The sequence below is a fragment of the Bison bison genome, unplaced genomic scaffold (assembly GCF_000754665.1).
Source record: "Bison bison bison isolate TAMUID 2011002044 unplaced genomic scaffold, Bison_UMD1.0 scf7180017864385, whole genome shotgun sequence".
Taxonomy (NCBI): Eukaryota; Metazoa; Chordata; class Mammalia; order Artiodactyla; family Bovidae; genus Bison; species Bison bison.
In genome coordinates this window covers 819682-833665 of record NW_011494957.1, presented here as the reverse complement: position 1 = coordinate 833665, position 13984 = coordinate 819682, and the positions used below count along the sequence as shown (strand labels likewise).

General features: G+C 41.6%; 1 protein-coding gene across 8 annotated transcripts in view; it reads left to right on the top strand.

The window, feature by feature from the left end:
- PRDM5 (PR domain containing 5) overlaps positions 1–13984 on the top strand; it is a 253905-nt gene that overhangs the window by 71458 nt on the left and 168463 nt on the right. For all 8 annotated transcript variants that reach the window (XM_010858316.1, XM_010858313.1, XM_010858314.1 and 5 more), the window contains one exon: positions 7349–7471. In XM_010858316.1, the coding sequence (XP_010856618.1) occupies positions 7349–7471 (123 nt within the window). The remainder of the gene's footprint in view (positions 1–7348; positions 7472–13984) is intronic.

The following is a 13984-nucleotide window of genomic DNA, read 5'->3' as shown; positions in this document are numbered from 1 at the left end:
ATGATGCTAAAGCTGAAACTCCAGTACTTTGGCCACTTCATGTGAAGAGTTGACTCATTGGAAAAGACTCTGATACTGGGAGGGATTGGGGGCAGGAGGAGAAGGGGACGAAAGAGGATGAGATGGCTGGATGGCATCACTGATTCGATGGACGTGAGTATGAGTGAACTCCGGGAGTTGGTGATGGACAGGAAGGCCTGGCGTGCTACTATTCATGGGGTTGCAAAGAGTCGGACACGACTGAGTGACTGAACTGAACTGAAAGACAAGTATGGAGTGCTTTTGAAGTCAAGTCTCCCATTACCTCTTATAAAATGTTTTCTAACTTTTAAAGGAAATGAAGGCAATAGCAGTTTTAAAAAAGAAGGCACATTAGCTGAGCTTTTAGTGAATAAAATATTTATTGAGACGGGAACAGATAAAAGATTTCCATCTCTGAGTGGTCAGGTGCCCAAGCGCAGGATTTGCTTGTGTACGTAAACCTGACTGAGTTCCTCAGTTAAAACTTGCCTTCACATCTTTGACAGTATCAGGAGAGCTTTCTTGATATAGATTAGGTGATTGTAAAGTCAGCCTCAGCTAAATATAAGATGTGGCAATCAAAACAGCTTTTATGATTTTAAATTGCATCAGTAGAAAAGTGAATGTGAAAATCGCTCAGTTGTGTCTGACTCTTTGGAACCCCATGGACTGTAGCCTGCCAGGCGCCTCTGTCCATGGAACTCTCCAGGCCAGAATACTGGGGTGGGTAGGTAGCCTTTCCCTTCTCCAGGGGATCTTCCGAACCCAAGGATCGAACTAGGATCTCCTGCTTTTCAGGTGGATTCTTTACCAGCTGAGCTACCGTGAAATAGTGAAATAGTGCCCACATCACAGTAGTCCTGTGTGTGCTGAATTCTGTACTGTGTGAAGGGAGTTTTCACAAATCATTGTACATCTGTGAGAGGGCAGCCAGGATAGTGGAGGAACATTTATCACCTTAGACAAGGAGAGAGTTATTTTCTGGGAGAAGAGAAAATGTGGGAAAGAGGTACATACTGCTGCTTCCAGAAATTTGAAGGGCTGTAGTTGGGAAAGAAATTAAAGCTACTGAAGGGAGGGCAGCACCCTGGAATCTGACTTAAGGAAGAAGGTCAGCTGAGCTGACCTACACCTGGGTTAGCTACTGCTTGGTGACGGCGCCTGCTCTCACTTCAGGCGTCCAAGCAGAGGTGACTTGTGTGTGTTTGGGTTTGATGCTATTCTTAGGGTATCCTTCATGTATATTCCTTGAACAAGTTGACATGGCAGGAAGATGGTACATGTGTGCCCTGCTGTGCTGTTGGAAGCAGTGATCATCTCTGAGAACGTGTTAGTTGCTGTGAGCCTCGCCTTCCTCAGTGGGCCATGCTGTGCTAAGTCTCTTCAGTCATGCCTGACTGTTTGTGACTTTCTGGATCGTAGCCAGCCAGGCCTCTTTGTCCATGGGGTTCTCCAGACAAGAGTACTGGAGTGGGTTGCTGTGCCCTCCTGAAGATGCAGGGGATCCTACCAACGCAGGGATCTAATCCGTGTCATGTCTCCTGTGTTGGTAGGCGGGTTCTCTGCCAGTCATGCATCTTAGTCCTTTGATGCTCCCACAGGGACTGTCATTCCCATTTTAGAGGTCAGGAGACCATGGCTTAATTCAGCTGGAGGAAGTGAGTCTCCCATGACTCACAGTCAAGAGTTTGGATCACATCTGGCGTTTTGAATTCTAGTCCAGCATTTTTATCACCCTAGAATGCCAGCTTGAAATATTTAGGGCAGTAATTATTGGTAATGAAAAAGAGACTTGACTTTGCTCATCGGCCCTGTTAAGTCATTTACTCTTGTGTGTATTATATTCTGGATGGTGCTCAGTCAAGGCCATTACTGAAGGCCTGTCAAGGCCTGTGTTTTCTCTCTGTGTGCTTTCCCATCTGAGGACGGGTTTCTGTGAATCAGGACTGTGGGGTAGTGTGTGGGGGAGATAAAGGCGGGTATGCTACAGTGATTGTGTGTGTGTGTTTAAAGGCACCAGAGCTAGGAAGAATTTGAGACCGAAGTCTTTGAAAAATCAACAGGAAAAAAAAACATACCTTTCTCTTAGAAACTCTAAATCATTACAGTTTCCTAGGGATGATCTTTGCTGATTCCTGAAAGTGTGTCTCTTTTTAGTTTAAATCTGACAACAGTGTGCTGCCAGAATTGATTATTTGAGCACACTTAGTTTTTTGTGGTCCTAAAGATATGCTGAAGTCTGGGTAATAAAATACTGAAAGCAGGGCATCTGGCCTTACTTCATTTAAAAACAATTGCTGAAATATGCCTGTAATTTAAATACAAAAACATGATGACAATTTATCCTCTAAAGACATCCATGCTGTAAATCTTACTTCTTTAAAATTCTTTGAAAAGTCTTGTTGAAAGACAGAAAGGAAAATATATTTTCTTTAATAAATCATATAACATAACATATTATGACTTCTAATTAAGGAAATTATTGCTATATTTTTGGAACTAATTATATTTCACTGTCATTAAATTTTACCATATGTTAAGTAAAATTCCATTGGTTACATTTTACCATGTCTGGGGACAAATCTGGCTATTAGCTTTGCCCTGGGAAGGCTGATGCCTTGTATGTACTAAGTGAAAAATTTCTCAGGCATTCAAAATAATTGAAGGAAAATAATAGAGTAACATTGTAGACCCTTCTACTATGAAATGAACCATCCAAAAAATAAATAAGCTTCTCTGTTTATAGTTGACCCAATTTAACAGAGAGAATATTTAAATTGGAGGAAAGAAAAATTGTTTATATGTATTTCCAATTTTTTCTTTCATTTACACGTTAGGGTTTTTTTGTTGTTGTTGAGCTGAATCTTTTTGTGGTTTCTTCTGTCCTTTGCTGGATGGGAAGGCAAACTGTGATATATTTAATTCCATTAATCTTTTTTTTTTTTTTCTGTTCAAATTGGTTTTTAGTATATATATACAGAGTTTTACAATCATTAAAATAATCAATTTTAGAATGTTTTAATCAGCCTCAAGAAGCCCCTGTACTCTTTAGCTATGACCCTTTTACCTCCTAGTCCCCACAGACGTAGGCAACCACTAATTTACTCCCTATTCTGGACATTTTGTATCACTGAATCATATAATATATGGTCTTTCAAGACTAGATTCTTTCACTTAGCATAATGTTTTCCGAGTTCATTCATACTGTAACTTCATTCCTTTTATATGAATGCCATTAATCTTTAATCTGGAAATAAAGACAGGTCCAGCACAGTGTCTTGGACCTTGAGAAGTGATGTCTGAAGCATTCGACAGAGACAAGAACCTGCCAAGTTCCTGCACAATGATAACTTTAATTTAATGTACAGCAACAGAGTCCTAGAGATATGAATGACTTGATTAAAGGGAGGAAGGTTTTCATTTTCACGTGAAAGTGTTTTTTCCTTTCCTAATTTAGCTAACTTATTTTTATGTAACTGGCTTAGGAAGCCTGTGCAAATCAGAGTTTGGAATTGAGATGGTTGTTATTGCAAGATGAAAATTTAACTTCCTTATTGTTGTTGTTCAGTTGCTCAGTTGTGTCCCACTCTTTCCACCCCATGGACTGCAGCATGCCAGGCTTCCCTGTCCCTCACCATCTCCCGGAGCTTGCTCAGACTCATGTCCATTGAGTTGGTGATGCCATCCCACCATTTCGTCCTCTGATCTCTTTATAGACCCTGGTATTCAGAAGACAGTCCTCAATAGGACATTAACCAATACGCTTCATTTCCATGAAAATTCAAATAGAATAAGATGGTATTGGGAAGACTAATTTTGAAAGGAAAAGCAATACACACTCACTGCAAAGGTCAGATGCTGGAACATGATACTAACAAGAATTTTGAGTCTTCTTTATTCATTAGTCTTTAAAAAGGTTCACCCGTGGCAAATTCATGTTGATGTATGGCAAAACAAATACAATATTGTAAAGTAAAAAGAAAAAAAAAAGGTTCAATTTATATTACTCAGGGTTCAGTATCAAAATAGATAAATGGAGCCTTTAATAATAGCCATCTGTCTGGAGGTTTTTTTTTTTTTTTTGTTTCTTTGGAAAGAGGAACGATGGATTAGATTATCCTTGGATGTCTCTCTTAGGTATTTCGGTGAGGAGAATGCTGGGGTTAGGGTAGGGAGGTAAAAGTCATGTGAGCAATAACCCAACAGCTTCAGTCAAATGTCAGAGACTGGGATGGAGGAAACGAGGAAAGGACCAGCCACTAGAAAACTAGAGAAAGCAGGTGGCCTGTAAAGACTGCACGGTAGGAACTTAAGCGTCATTTGGAAAAAGATGTTTAGAGTAAAATAAATGAGCAGCAGCTCTGTTAGTGAACAAAAAAGTTATCTCAGATGTAAATGTGTAGGGCACTATAGTCTGTCATTATAGTGTTGTTAGGAGACTATAAGCAATAATATATAGATTTAGATTATTGAAAGTGACAGTCTTGTAATAATTTACCAAAAAATTAAATTGTACATGTCTCAAGCTGAAATATGATGTGAGAAGATAATAGATAACCAGAAAGTGCATACATCTAATGGACTGGAAATGAGTTACTGAGTCATTCAACAAAGCTAGAGCCAGGGGACCTGGGGAAAAGCTGAAAAAATAAGGAACAAGCAATGCCCTTCGTAAAATGGGCTTATTGTAGTAAGTCACAGAGAAATCTTTGTTATGTTACACATCTTTGAAGAATGAATTTCAAATGTCAAACACATCTGATATATATTGTGCTTAATTTGTTGTTGAGTTGCTCAGTCGGGTCCAACTCTTTGTGACCCCATGAACTACAGCACGCTAGGCTTCCCTGTCCTTCACTATCTCCTGGAGTTTGCTGAAACTCATGTCCATTGAGTCCATGATGTCATCCAACCATCTCATCCTCTATTGCCCTCTTCTCCTCCTGCCCGTAGTCTTTCCCAGCATCAGGGTCTTTCCATTGAGTTGGCTCTCTGCATCAGGTGGCCAAAGTATTGGAGTGTCATACTTAATACTGAGTAACAAATTTATGACTAAGAAGGATCATTAACCGTTTCTGTAAGTAGTGGTAGCCTCTTAAATGCAATATGCCATGGCAGTCATGCTGATGTTTCCTGATGTAGAATTAGCTGGGTTGTGTGGATTTCAGAAACAGTTGTAGATTTTAGATTTCACTTCTGAGATAATTTTTTTTTTTAGTATCTAGTGGCATTGCTGCCTGTTTTGCTTAATTTAGCTGTTTGTCATATAAACAGTTTTGTTACTATAGCTATGGTGGAGCCTGGAAAGGAGAATTTATACTCAGATGCTTAGAGTTACTTCTTTTACTCTGCTTAAAGAAATGTGGCCTGGGGTTGTCTTGAGGAAGTGTTGCCGTGTCACTTCTGTCTGTGCCAGCAGTGTGGCTGGACACTTTCGGCTTTACCCAGTGGGCGTCAGGATTCTGAACTGATGGGTGAGCAGGCGGGGAGGGCGGTTTTCAGGGTCTCCCAACACAGATCTCAGAATGAGGTTGTTATTTAGTGAGAAATCCCCATAGCTTCATGCCTAAACATACAAGGCACAAGGAAGAGGTATTTATAGTCTTAAATTCTTTAAGCAGTTTCAGTATTGAAAATTAAATCCCTGCCTTTTGAGGGTCTGCCGTTTATTACAGAGATTTTAAAATTATTATTGAGGATCCTTGGACCCTTAAAAAAACAAGAATTGTTTGAGAAACATGGCAGATACGAAATACAAGGAGAAGGCTAACTGTATTTTTTTCCCAGAAAATATGTGTTAGAATCTTGAAATAGCGGTCTTTGTAGAACGTGCAGCAGGTGCTTTTACACAGCAGCTTTTGGGTAACTCACCGTCTGGGGTAACTTTCCTGTCTCCAGTCAGTGCCTGTGATCTGGCCTGTGTCAGTCTGTCTGATCTCAGCACCCACCACTTTTTCCATTGCTCCTTCTGTCCTAGCCTCATGGCCTTCTTGCTATTCTTAATTTGCTTCCAACTCAGGGCCTTTCTACATGTCCTTTCCTGGCTGTTCCCTCTGGCTTGGAAACGGTCTTCCTGAGCTCTCACCTGGCCTGTGCCCTGTCTTCACTTCGAACGCTTTTCTGGTCACCTCGTCAGCACGGCTCTGCCTGACGGCTCCATCCTGAAGAGCCCTTCTCCCCTTACTCCACGTCCTCCTCCTGTGACTGAAGCTCTAGTCTGTGCTCGTTTGCTCCTAAGTGTTGTGGGGCTAGGCTTCGTCTGTCTGTTCTGTTTACTGAAAAATTCCCAGGGCATTAGCAGTATCTGGCACTGTGGTACATATGTGCTCAGTCACTTTAGTTATGTCCAACTGTTTGCGACCCTCTTCTTTACTTTATAAAATAAAATTTTCGAAATCTGGAGTTTGTTTTTCCTCACCCTGAGTCAGTAAAGATATAGTCTTCATATTAATATTTTTGTTACTTTGTGTTGGAGATATGGAGTGCTAATCACTCACTCCTTCCCTCCTCCTGTACTTGATTCCAGTTGAATATAAACTCAAAATGAGCATTGGGTAAAGATTGGTGTATGTTTTATTAAACTGAGCAAGTGGCTGTAGCTTTACAGTGCAGCAGTTTTAAGAAGCTAGATTCAAAGCAACTTGGATTCAAGAATGTCCAGTGGAGTCCTTGGTCCTGTGGCAGTTACAGCCCTCCCTCGATTGAGAGTTGAGTAGATCTGAACAGCGGTGTTATGGCATGAAACAAAGCCAACTGTCCGCTCAGCAAGACTTCAGCAGGCCATGAAACGACAAAATTGAACTTTTTTATTTACCCACTGGTAACAATGTGAATTGTAGCCCAGTGGATGTCCAGTTCCACTGGTTAGATTAGCAGATTGTCCACATGTGGAAATGATTCAGTAAGCGGGTGGAGAGAGAAATTGAAAGATTGTTCCAGCCCCTGCCACTTGAGGAACCAAGCCGCACTGCCCTCTTGTGTGGGAAAAATACGTGTTGCAACTATGGTTATCCCCTAAACAACTGCATTTGTGACACATGTATTAAACTGTACCTACAAATAAATAATTTTGACCAGAAAAGAGCTATCAACACAGGATGTCTTGAGAATTGATTGCATTTGTGAGTCATCTAGATCTGTCAAATGAAAGCGCAGGCTCTATTTGTATGTATGTTTAAGGGATGGATGTTAATCCAGCATCTATTCACACCTGTTAATAGAAAGGTGATACTTATGAAAAAATACCGTGTTATTTTTAGTTTGGCTAATCTGTTTAGTACGGCTAATACTAACTTCAAGTGTAAATTCGGGCACTCTTACGTTTCAGGTTCGGGGGAGTAAGGGAGAAGTCCTGTACATTTTGGATGCGACCAACCCACGACACTCCAACTGGCTTCGCTTTGTTCATGAGGCACCATCTCAGGAGCAGAAGAACCTGGCTGCCATCCAGGTGAGCTTATTTGCTTCTTATTTGTACTCTGTACATTGAGGGGAATGAACTAATTTATAACTGTTCTCCCTGTTTTAAATTTATTTCCAAATGACCTGCTTCAAATAACAGTAACTAACTCATAAAAGCAGAGAAGTCTCATCTAGTCAGCATATGCAGGAAGGGGCAGGCCCAGCTGTAAATTGACCCCAGATCACTGACTTTATGAGAATTCTTGAGGGGATGAGTTACATGGTCTGATACTATCCTTGGCAGATTCTGCTTTCAAGTACTTTTAATTCATTCAGTGAATGTATGTTGATAGTTTTTCTGTTTGATGGCTTATTTGGCTCATGGCACAATGTTCTATGTTATTGTTTGGGAAAGGCTTCATGGAGAAAGTTTATTTGAGTGTGTCTCTCTATGGCTGTACTCTGAGCTTCTCGAGGGTGTTGTATTCCTCAGGGTTTTCAAAGAAATAGGGCCGATGGGATCTATATATCTGTATCTGTGATGTAAAGAACCCACCTGCCAGTGCAGGAGACATAAGAGACGTGCATTTGATCCCTGGGTCGGAAGGATCCCCTGGAGGAGGGCATAGCAACCCACTCCAGTGTTCTTGTCTGGAGAAACCCGTGGACAGAGGAGCCTGTGGGCTACGGTCCATGGGATCACAGAGAGTCAGACACAACTGAGTTGACTTAGCACATATCTATCCATCCATCCATCCATCTAGAAAGAGAGATAGAGACAGAGACTGAGAAAGAGATTTATTTTAAGGAATTGGCTTATGTAGTTATGGAGGCTGGCAAGTTTAGTCTCTTCAGAGCCAGTGTCCCACCTCAAGTCCAGAGGCCACAGATTGCTGTAGAACAGTGAAGAGCAGATGTTCTATTTCAACTTTGATGACATGAAAGCTGCTGTAGAATCAGCAAGAGCCAGTGTCCCACTTGAAAGGCTGTCAGGCCTGAAGAGTGGATTTTCCAGTTTAAAAGCCATTAGGCAAAAGAATTCTTTTGGAACTTTCCCTGTGCTGCAGGGGTTAAGACTCTACCTTCCAGTGCAGGGGGCACAGGTTTGATTCCTGGTCAGAGAACTAAAGTTCCACATGCCATGAGTTGGTGCCAAAATTAAAAAAAAGAATTCTGTTTTACTTAGTGGGGGAAGGGAGACCCTTTTGTTCTTCTCAGGACTTCAGCTGATTGGATGAGGCCCACCTACATTGTAGAGGGTAGTCTGCTGCTGCTGCTGCTAAGTCGCTTCAGTCGTGTCCGACTCTGTGTGACCCCTGAAGTCGCTCAGTTGTGTCCAACTCTTCACAACCCCGTGGACTGCAGCCTACCAGGCTCCTCCGCCCGTGGGATTCTCCAGGCAAGAGTACTGGAGTGGGGTGCCATTGCCTTCTCCAAGAGGGTAGTCTACTTTACTCAAATTCATGTATTAAAACGTTAATCTCACACAAAAACATCCTCACAGAAACAAAATAATGTCTGAATAGCTATCTGGGTGCCCTGTGGCCCAGTCAAGCTGACATAGATAATTAACTCTCCCAGGTGGGAACAATGTTTTATTGAATTCTGTACCCTGTATTTTAGGACAGTGTTATACACAGCATCAGGCTCTGATACTAACTGTGACTTAAATGCCATTGATCCCTCAGTAGAAATTAAGGGAAAGAGAAAAAGAGTCAAGACAAGGAGTTTTTAGAAGGACTCTGGAAATGGTAACAGATTTTGTTTTCTTGGGCTCCAAAATCACTGCAGGTGGTGACTGCAGCCATGAAATTAAAAGATGCTTACTCCCTGGAAGAAAAGCCATGACCTACCAAGACAGCATATTCAAAAGCAGAGACATTGCCGACAAAGGTCTGTCAGACAAAGCTATGATTTTTCTGGTGGTCATGTACGGATATGAGAGTTGGACTGTAAAGAAAACTGAGCATCAAAGAATTGATGCTTTTGAACTGTGGTGTTGGAGAAGACTCTTGAGAGTCCCTTGGACACCAAGGAGATCCAACCAGTCCATCCTAAAGGAGATCAGTCCTGAATATTCATTGGAAGGACTCATTCTGAAGCTGAAACTCCAATACCTTGACCCCTTGATGTGGAGAGCTGACTCATTTGAAAAGACCCTGATGCTGGGAAAGATTGAAGGTGGGAGGAGAAGGAGACGACAGAGGATGAGATGGTTGGATGGCATCGCTGACTTGATGGACATGAGTTTGAGCAAGCTCCAGGAGTTGGTGACGGACAGGGAGGCCTGGGGTCGTACATGAGTGAATGACTGAACTGAACTGTAATTAAAGTTCATTGGACATATGGTTAAGAGAATTAAAGAAGCTTTACATTGTGTTTGGGAGTTGACAGACCACATGTGAAAACTCGGCTCCTGGACCCCAAACTAGAGAAGTGAAAGCAGGGCGGAGGTTGGCAGGAGCAGAGGGGAGGGGACAGAGCGAGGGGGCCCACAGCTCCTCCAGTGTGTCCACATGCACTGCTCTAGAGGCTTCACGCACATCATGCCATTTACTCACGACAGACCCATAGCTTAACGTGAGGGTTAGGCTGATTTACTCAATCCAAGTCTGAAACCAACAGTGGCAAGAGGAAAAATGCAAGGGAAAATGTACAGAATTAGGTTTGCAAGTAACCGGAAAACAGTCATTTAGGATATTTCATTTCCTTATGTTATTAGCTAGCCTGGTTGTTTCAGTACAAATAGGTAGTGGATAACCAGTGTGATTACTGTTCTTTTTGTACGGGCAAGTTAGTGATGACTTACCAAAGGCTTTGGAACATAGGATCTTTTGGCAGCCAGCTGTATTCAAGGCACTTTTTAGATTGTTCATGATATGTGTTGATCCAACCACACATTTAAATTGATTTCTTATAAAAAATATGTAGACATTAATTATTTTCAAGGATTTTATATTTTTTCATGGTTTTCTGAGGCATACTAATCTCACAGGATCTTCAGTATATCCTAATTATAACTTATGGGCTCAGTTTCAGTTCAGTTTAGTCACGTCCAACTCTTTGCGACCCCATGAACCACAGCACACCAGGCCTCCCTGTCCATCACCAACTCCTGGAGTCCACCCAATCCCATGTGCATTGAGTCAGTGATGCAATCCAACCATCTCATCCTCTGTCATCCCCTTCTCTTCACGCCTTCAATCTTTCCCAGCATCAGAGTCTTTTGCAATGAGTCAGCTCTTCGCATCAGGTAGCCTAAGTATTGGAGTTTCAGCTTCAACATCAGTCCTTTCAGTGAACACCCAGGACTGATCTCCTTTAGGATGGACTGGTAGGATCTCTTTGCAGTCCAAGGGACTCTCAGGAGTCTTTTCGAACACCACAGTTCAAAAGCATCAATTCTTTGGTGCTCAGCTTTCTTTATAGTCCATCTCTCACATCCATACATGACTACTGGAAAAACCATAGCCTTGACTAGATGGACCTTTGTTGGCAAAGGAATGTCTCTGCTTTTCAATATGCTGTCTAGGTTGGTTACAACTTTTCTTCCAAGGAGTAAGCGTCTTTTAATTTCATGGCTGCAGTCACCATCTGCAGTGATTTTGGAGTCTAAAATAATAAAGTGTGACACTGTTTTCACTGTTTCCCCATCTATTTGCCATGAAATGATGGGACCAGATGGCATGATCTTGGTTTTCTGAATGTTGAGTTTTAAGCCAACTTTTTCACTCTCTTCTTTCACATTCATCCAGAGGCTCTTTAGTTCTTCACTTTCTGCCATAAGGGTGGTGTCATCTGCATATCTGAGGTTATTGATATTTCTCCTGGCAATCTTGATTCCAGCTTGTGCTTCTTCCAGCCCAGTGTTTCTCATGATGTACTCTGCATATAAGTTAAATAAGCAGGGTGACAATATACAGCCTTGACATACTCCTTTTCCTGTTTGGAAAAGGGCTCAGTTTGTTTCTGTGTCAGTGTTACCAATATAAAAATTGTCTGTAGACCCATGAAATCTAATTTAGGCAAACCCATTGTTTTGTAGGGGCTTCATTAATTATATTTTAGAGAATATTATTCTGTTTAAAGTTGATTGTTTTCTTCTTGTGCTTAAATAGTGATTTTAAGCTTTTCTTAAATTCCTTTTTGGGTATTTCTTCCTGTTTTCTGTTATTTCTTTAGACTCGGTAGCTCTCTCTGTTTGCCCAAACCTTCAGTGTTGTATGCTCAGCTGTGAGCTTTGCCCCCAGAACCCCTCAGTTTGTCTCTAAGAGTTCCCTTAACTGTACAGTTTGCTTGTACTGAGTCCTTTAGCTAATGGAATGCTGTCAGTAAGTATTTGTCTCCATCTCTTATTGCTACTCCCCATGTTTGCTACTCTATGCCCTTTTCGTTGTTGTGTTTTTTTTTTAATCATATTGTAGCTACCTACACTTCTCTCCTTCTTAGCAATCATGATTTCTAAGAAGGTGTTTATGTTCACTTGGTATATTCAGTGCAGTACTTTTCTTCTTCTATATCAGCTGTATTTCTTTCCTTGCAAGAAAATAGGAATCTATAAAGATTATTTTTGCAACCTTGATACACCAAGAAATTATTATTTGACTTAATAATGGGGGGGTGAAGTGGGAGTGGGGTTAGAGTAGGACTCAAAAACTAGCTAGAGGCTCTGTGCAGTTTCACACTTGCCTTAGTGTCTACGCCCATTAGGCGTCTGTGTGAGAGTCTCGGTGCAGCAGTGCTGCGGTGCCTTTGGCTCCTTTTGACACTGTCTCTTCCTTTCCTAGGAGGGGGCTGAGGGCGCTGTTACCATGTTTCTTGCTATGAGCACAGTGTGGAACTTTGCTAGCTCCCTTGAGGTGACAGACTTTCTTATGGGAACAGTAGCTGGAGAAGCAGATTGCTTAGGGTTCAAAATCACCCTGAGCTAGGGCAGAGAGCGTAATATTTGGGTCACATGGCTGACAGTGATTCAGCCTTCTGATTTGTTGGGGGTAATCTCCCAAGGATTGCATTCCAGAAACACTGAGTTGGTAAAAGAATATCATAATGTTTCCTGCAAAACATTATGAATCACTTGCATTCCAAATTGCATCTGAAATTTGGGGTATTTAGGAAATTTTTTATTTTAGCTGTATGTCCCAGGAGTGGAGTAAATGAGAAACATTTGTGGTTATGTGGCTTGCTTGGTGGAAAACGTCAATCCTTGGTCCAATTTTTTTGGACAAGGCATTAAGAATTCGAGGTCTGTTTTGGCAAAGGATTGGAGCTCCTTTTCGGAGACTCAGTTATACTTCTAGTTCTGCAGTTTATTCGATTTTGGAGAATTTGCTTTGGAAACAATGATTTAAGTGTCTGAATAATTGAAGAAGCATCTCATAAGCAAAGAGTTCCTCCCACATGCACACATTTCAGAACATTCAGTTGAAATGTGTGTTCAGGTCTATGAAAGATACTTCCAGCTAAACCAGAAAATTCCTAACGTAAAAGAATTGGCTTAAAATGAACCAGAAGAATTCTTAGGCTCCATAAGATATGGGTGATTCTTATTAAATGCTTATTTTATTACACTAAAGAAAAAAATATGCAGTATTTGAAAGAGTAACTGAACTACTTAGTATTTTGCAACCTTTTGAAAATTCCTGATCCTTCAGTAGAAAAGTATTTGTTTAAACACAGAATTATGTCATTTGAAGTTAAAACTTGGAATTCTTTGGTTATTATATCTCATATTCTTAAGACATGTTTCTGAACATACTTTCCTTGGGAATTCTCACAATATATTATCAACATAATGGACAGGTGGCTTGCTGCTTTAAGAAAAAGGCGCATATGGAAGAATAGTTGGGTCTTGGTGCACTACTCCATGAGGGTGTCAGAGCGCTGGGATGGTCTGAAGTCTAGAGGGCGCTGAGCTTGAAGCTGTGCTTGTGATGGTGGTGCCGCTCTGCCCCAGTTCCCATGTCAATTTGATGTCCTCACGAGCAGAAGGGCTGTTCTGTTATGTGTTATTTGCTGTCCTACCTCGGCCTTGTGAGAGGATGGACAGTTTCAGGCAGTTTATCCCAGAGTCTTGCCTGGCACCACCTGATGTTTTAGTACAGCAGAGCTGGGAGATCAGGTATGGGTCTCCAAGGAGAGCAGCGGCCTGGATTTTCTAGAGCCCAATAGAAAGAACTATGTCCAATGTCATCAAGCCACTAAGTCGACAGGCCTATCAAATAGTGTTGATGCAAAGTCCAAAGAGCAGTGATACCAATCAAGCAGCCAACAAAAAGGAATATCAAAAGGATTTCTCACCTATACCCAAAATTATACTTCAGTTCAGTTCAGTCACTTAGTCATGTCCGACTCTTTGCGACCCCATGAATCGCAGCATGCCAGGCCTCCCTGTCCATCACCATCTCCCAGAGTTCACTCAAATTCACGTCCATCGAGTCGGTGATGCCATCCAGCCATCTCATCCTCTGTCGTCCCCTTTTCCTCCTGCCCCCAATTCCTCCCAGCATCAGAGTCTTTTTCCAATGAGTCAACTCTTCGCATGAGGTGGCCAAAGTACTGG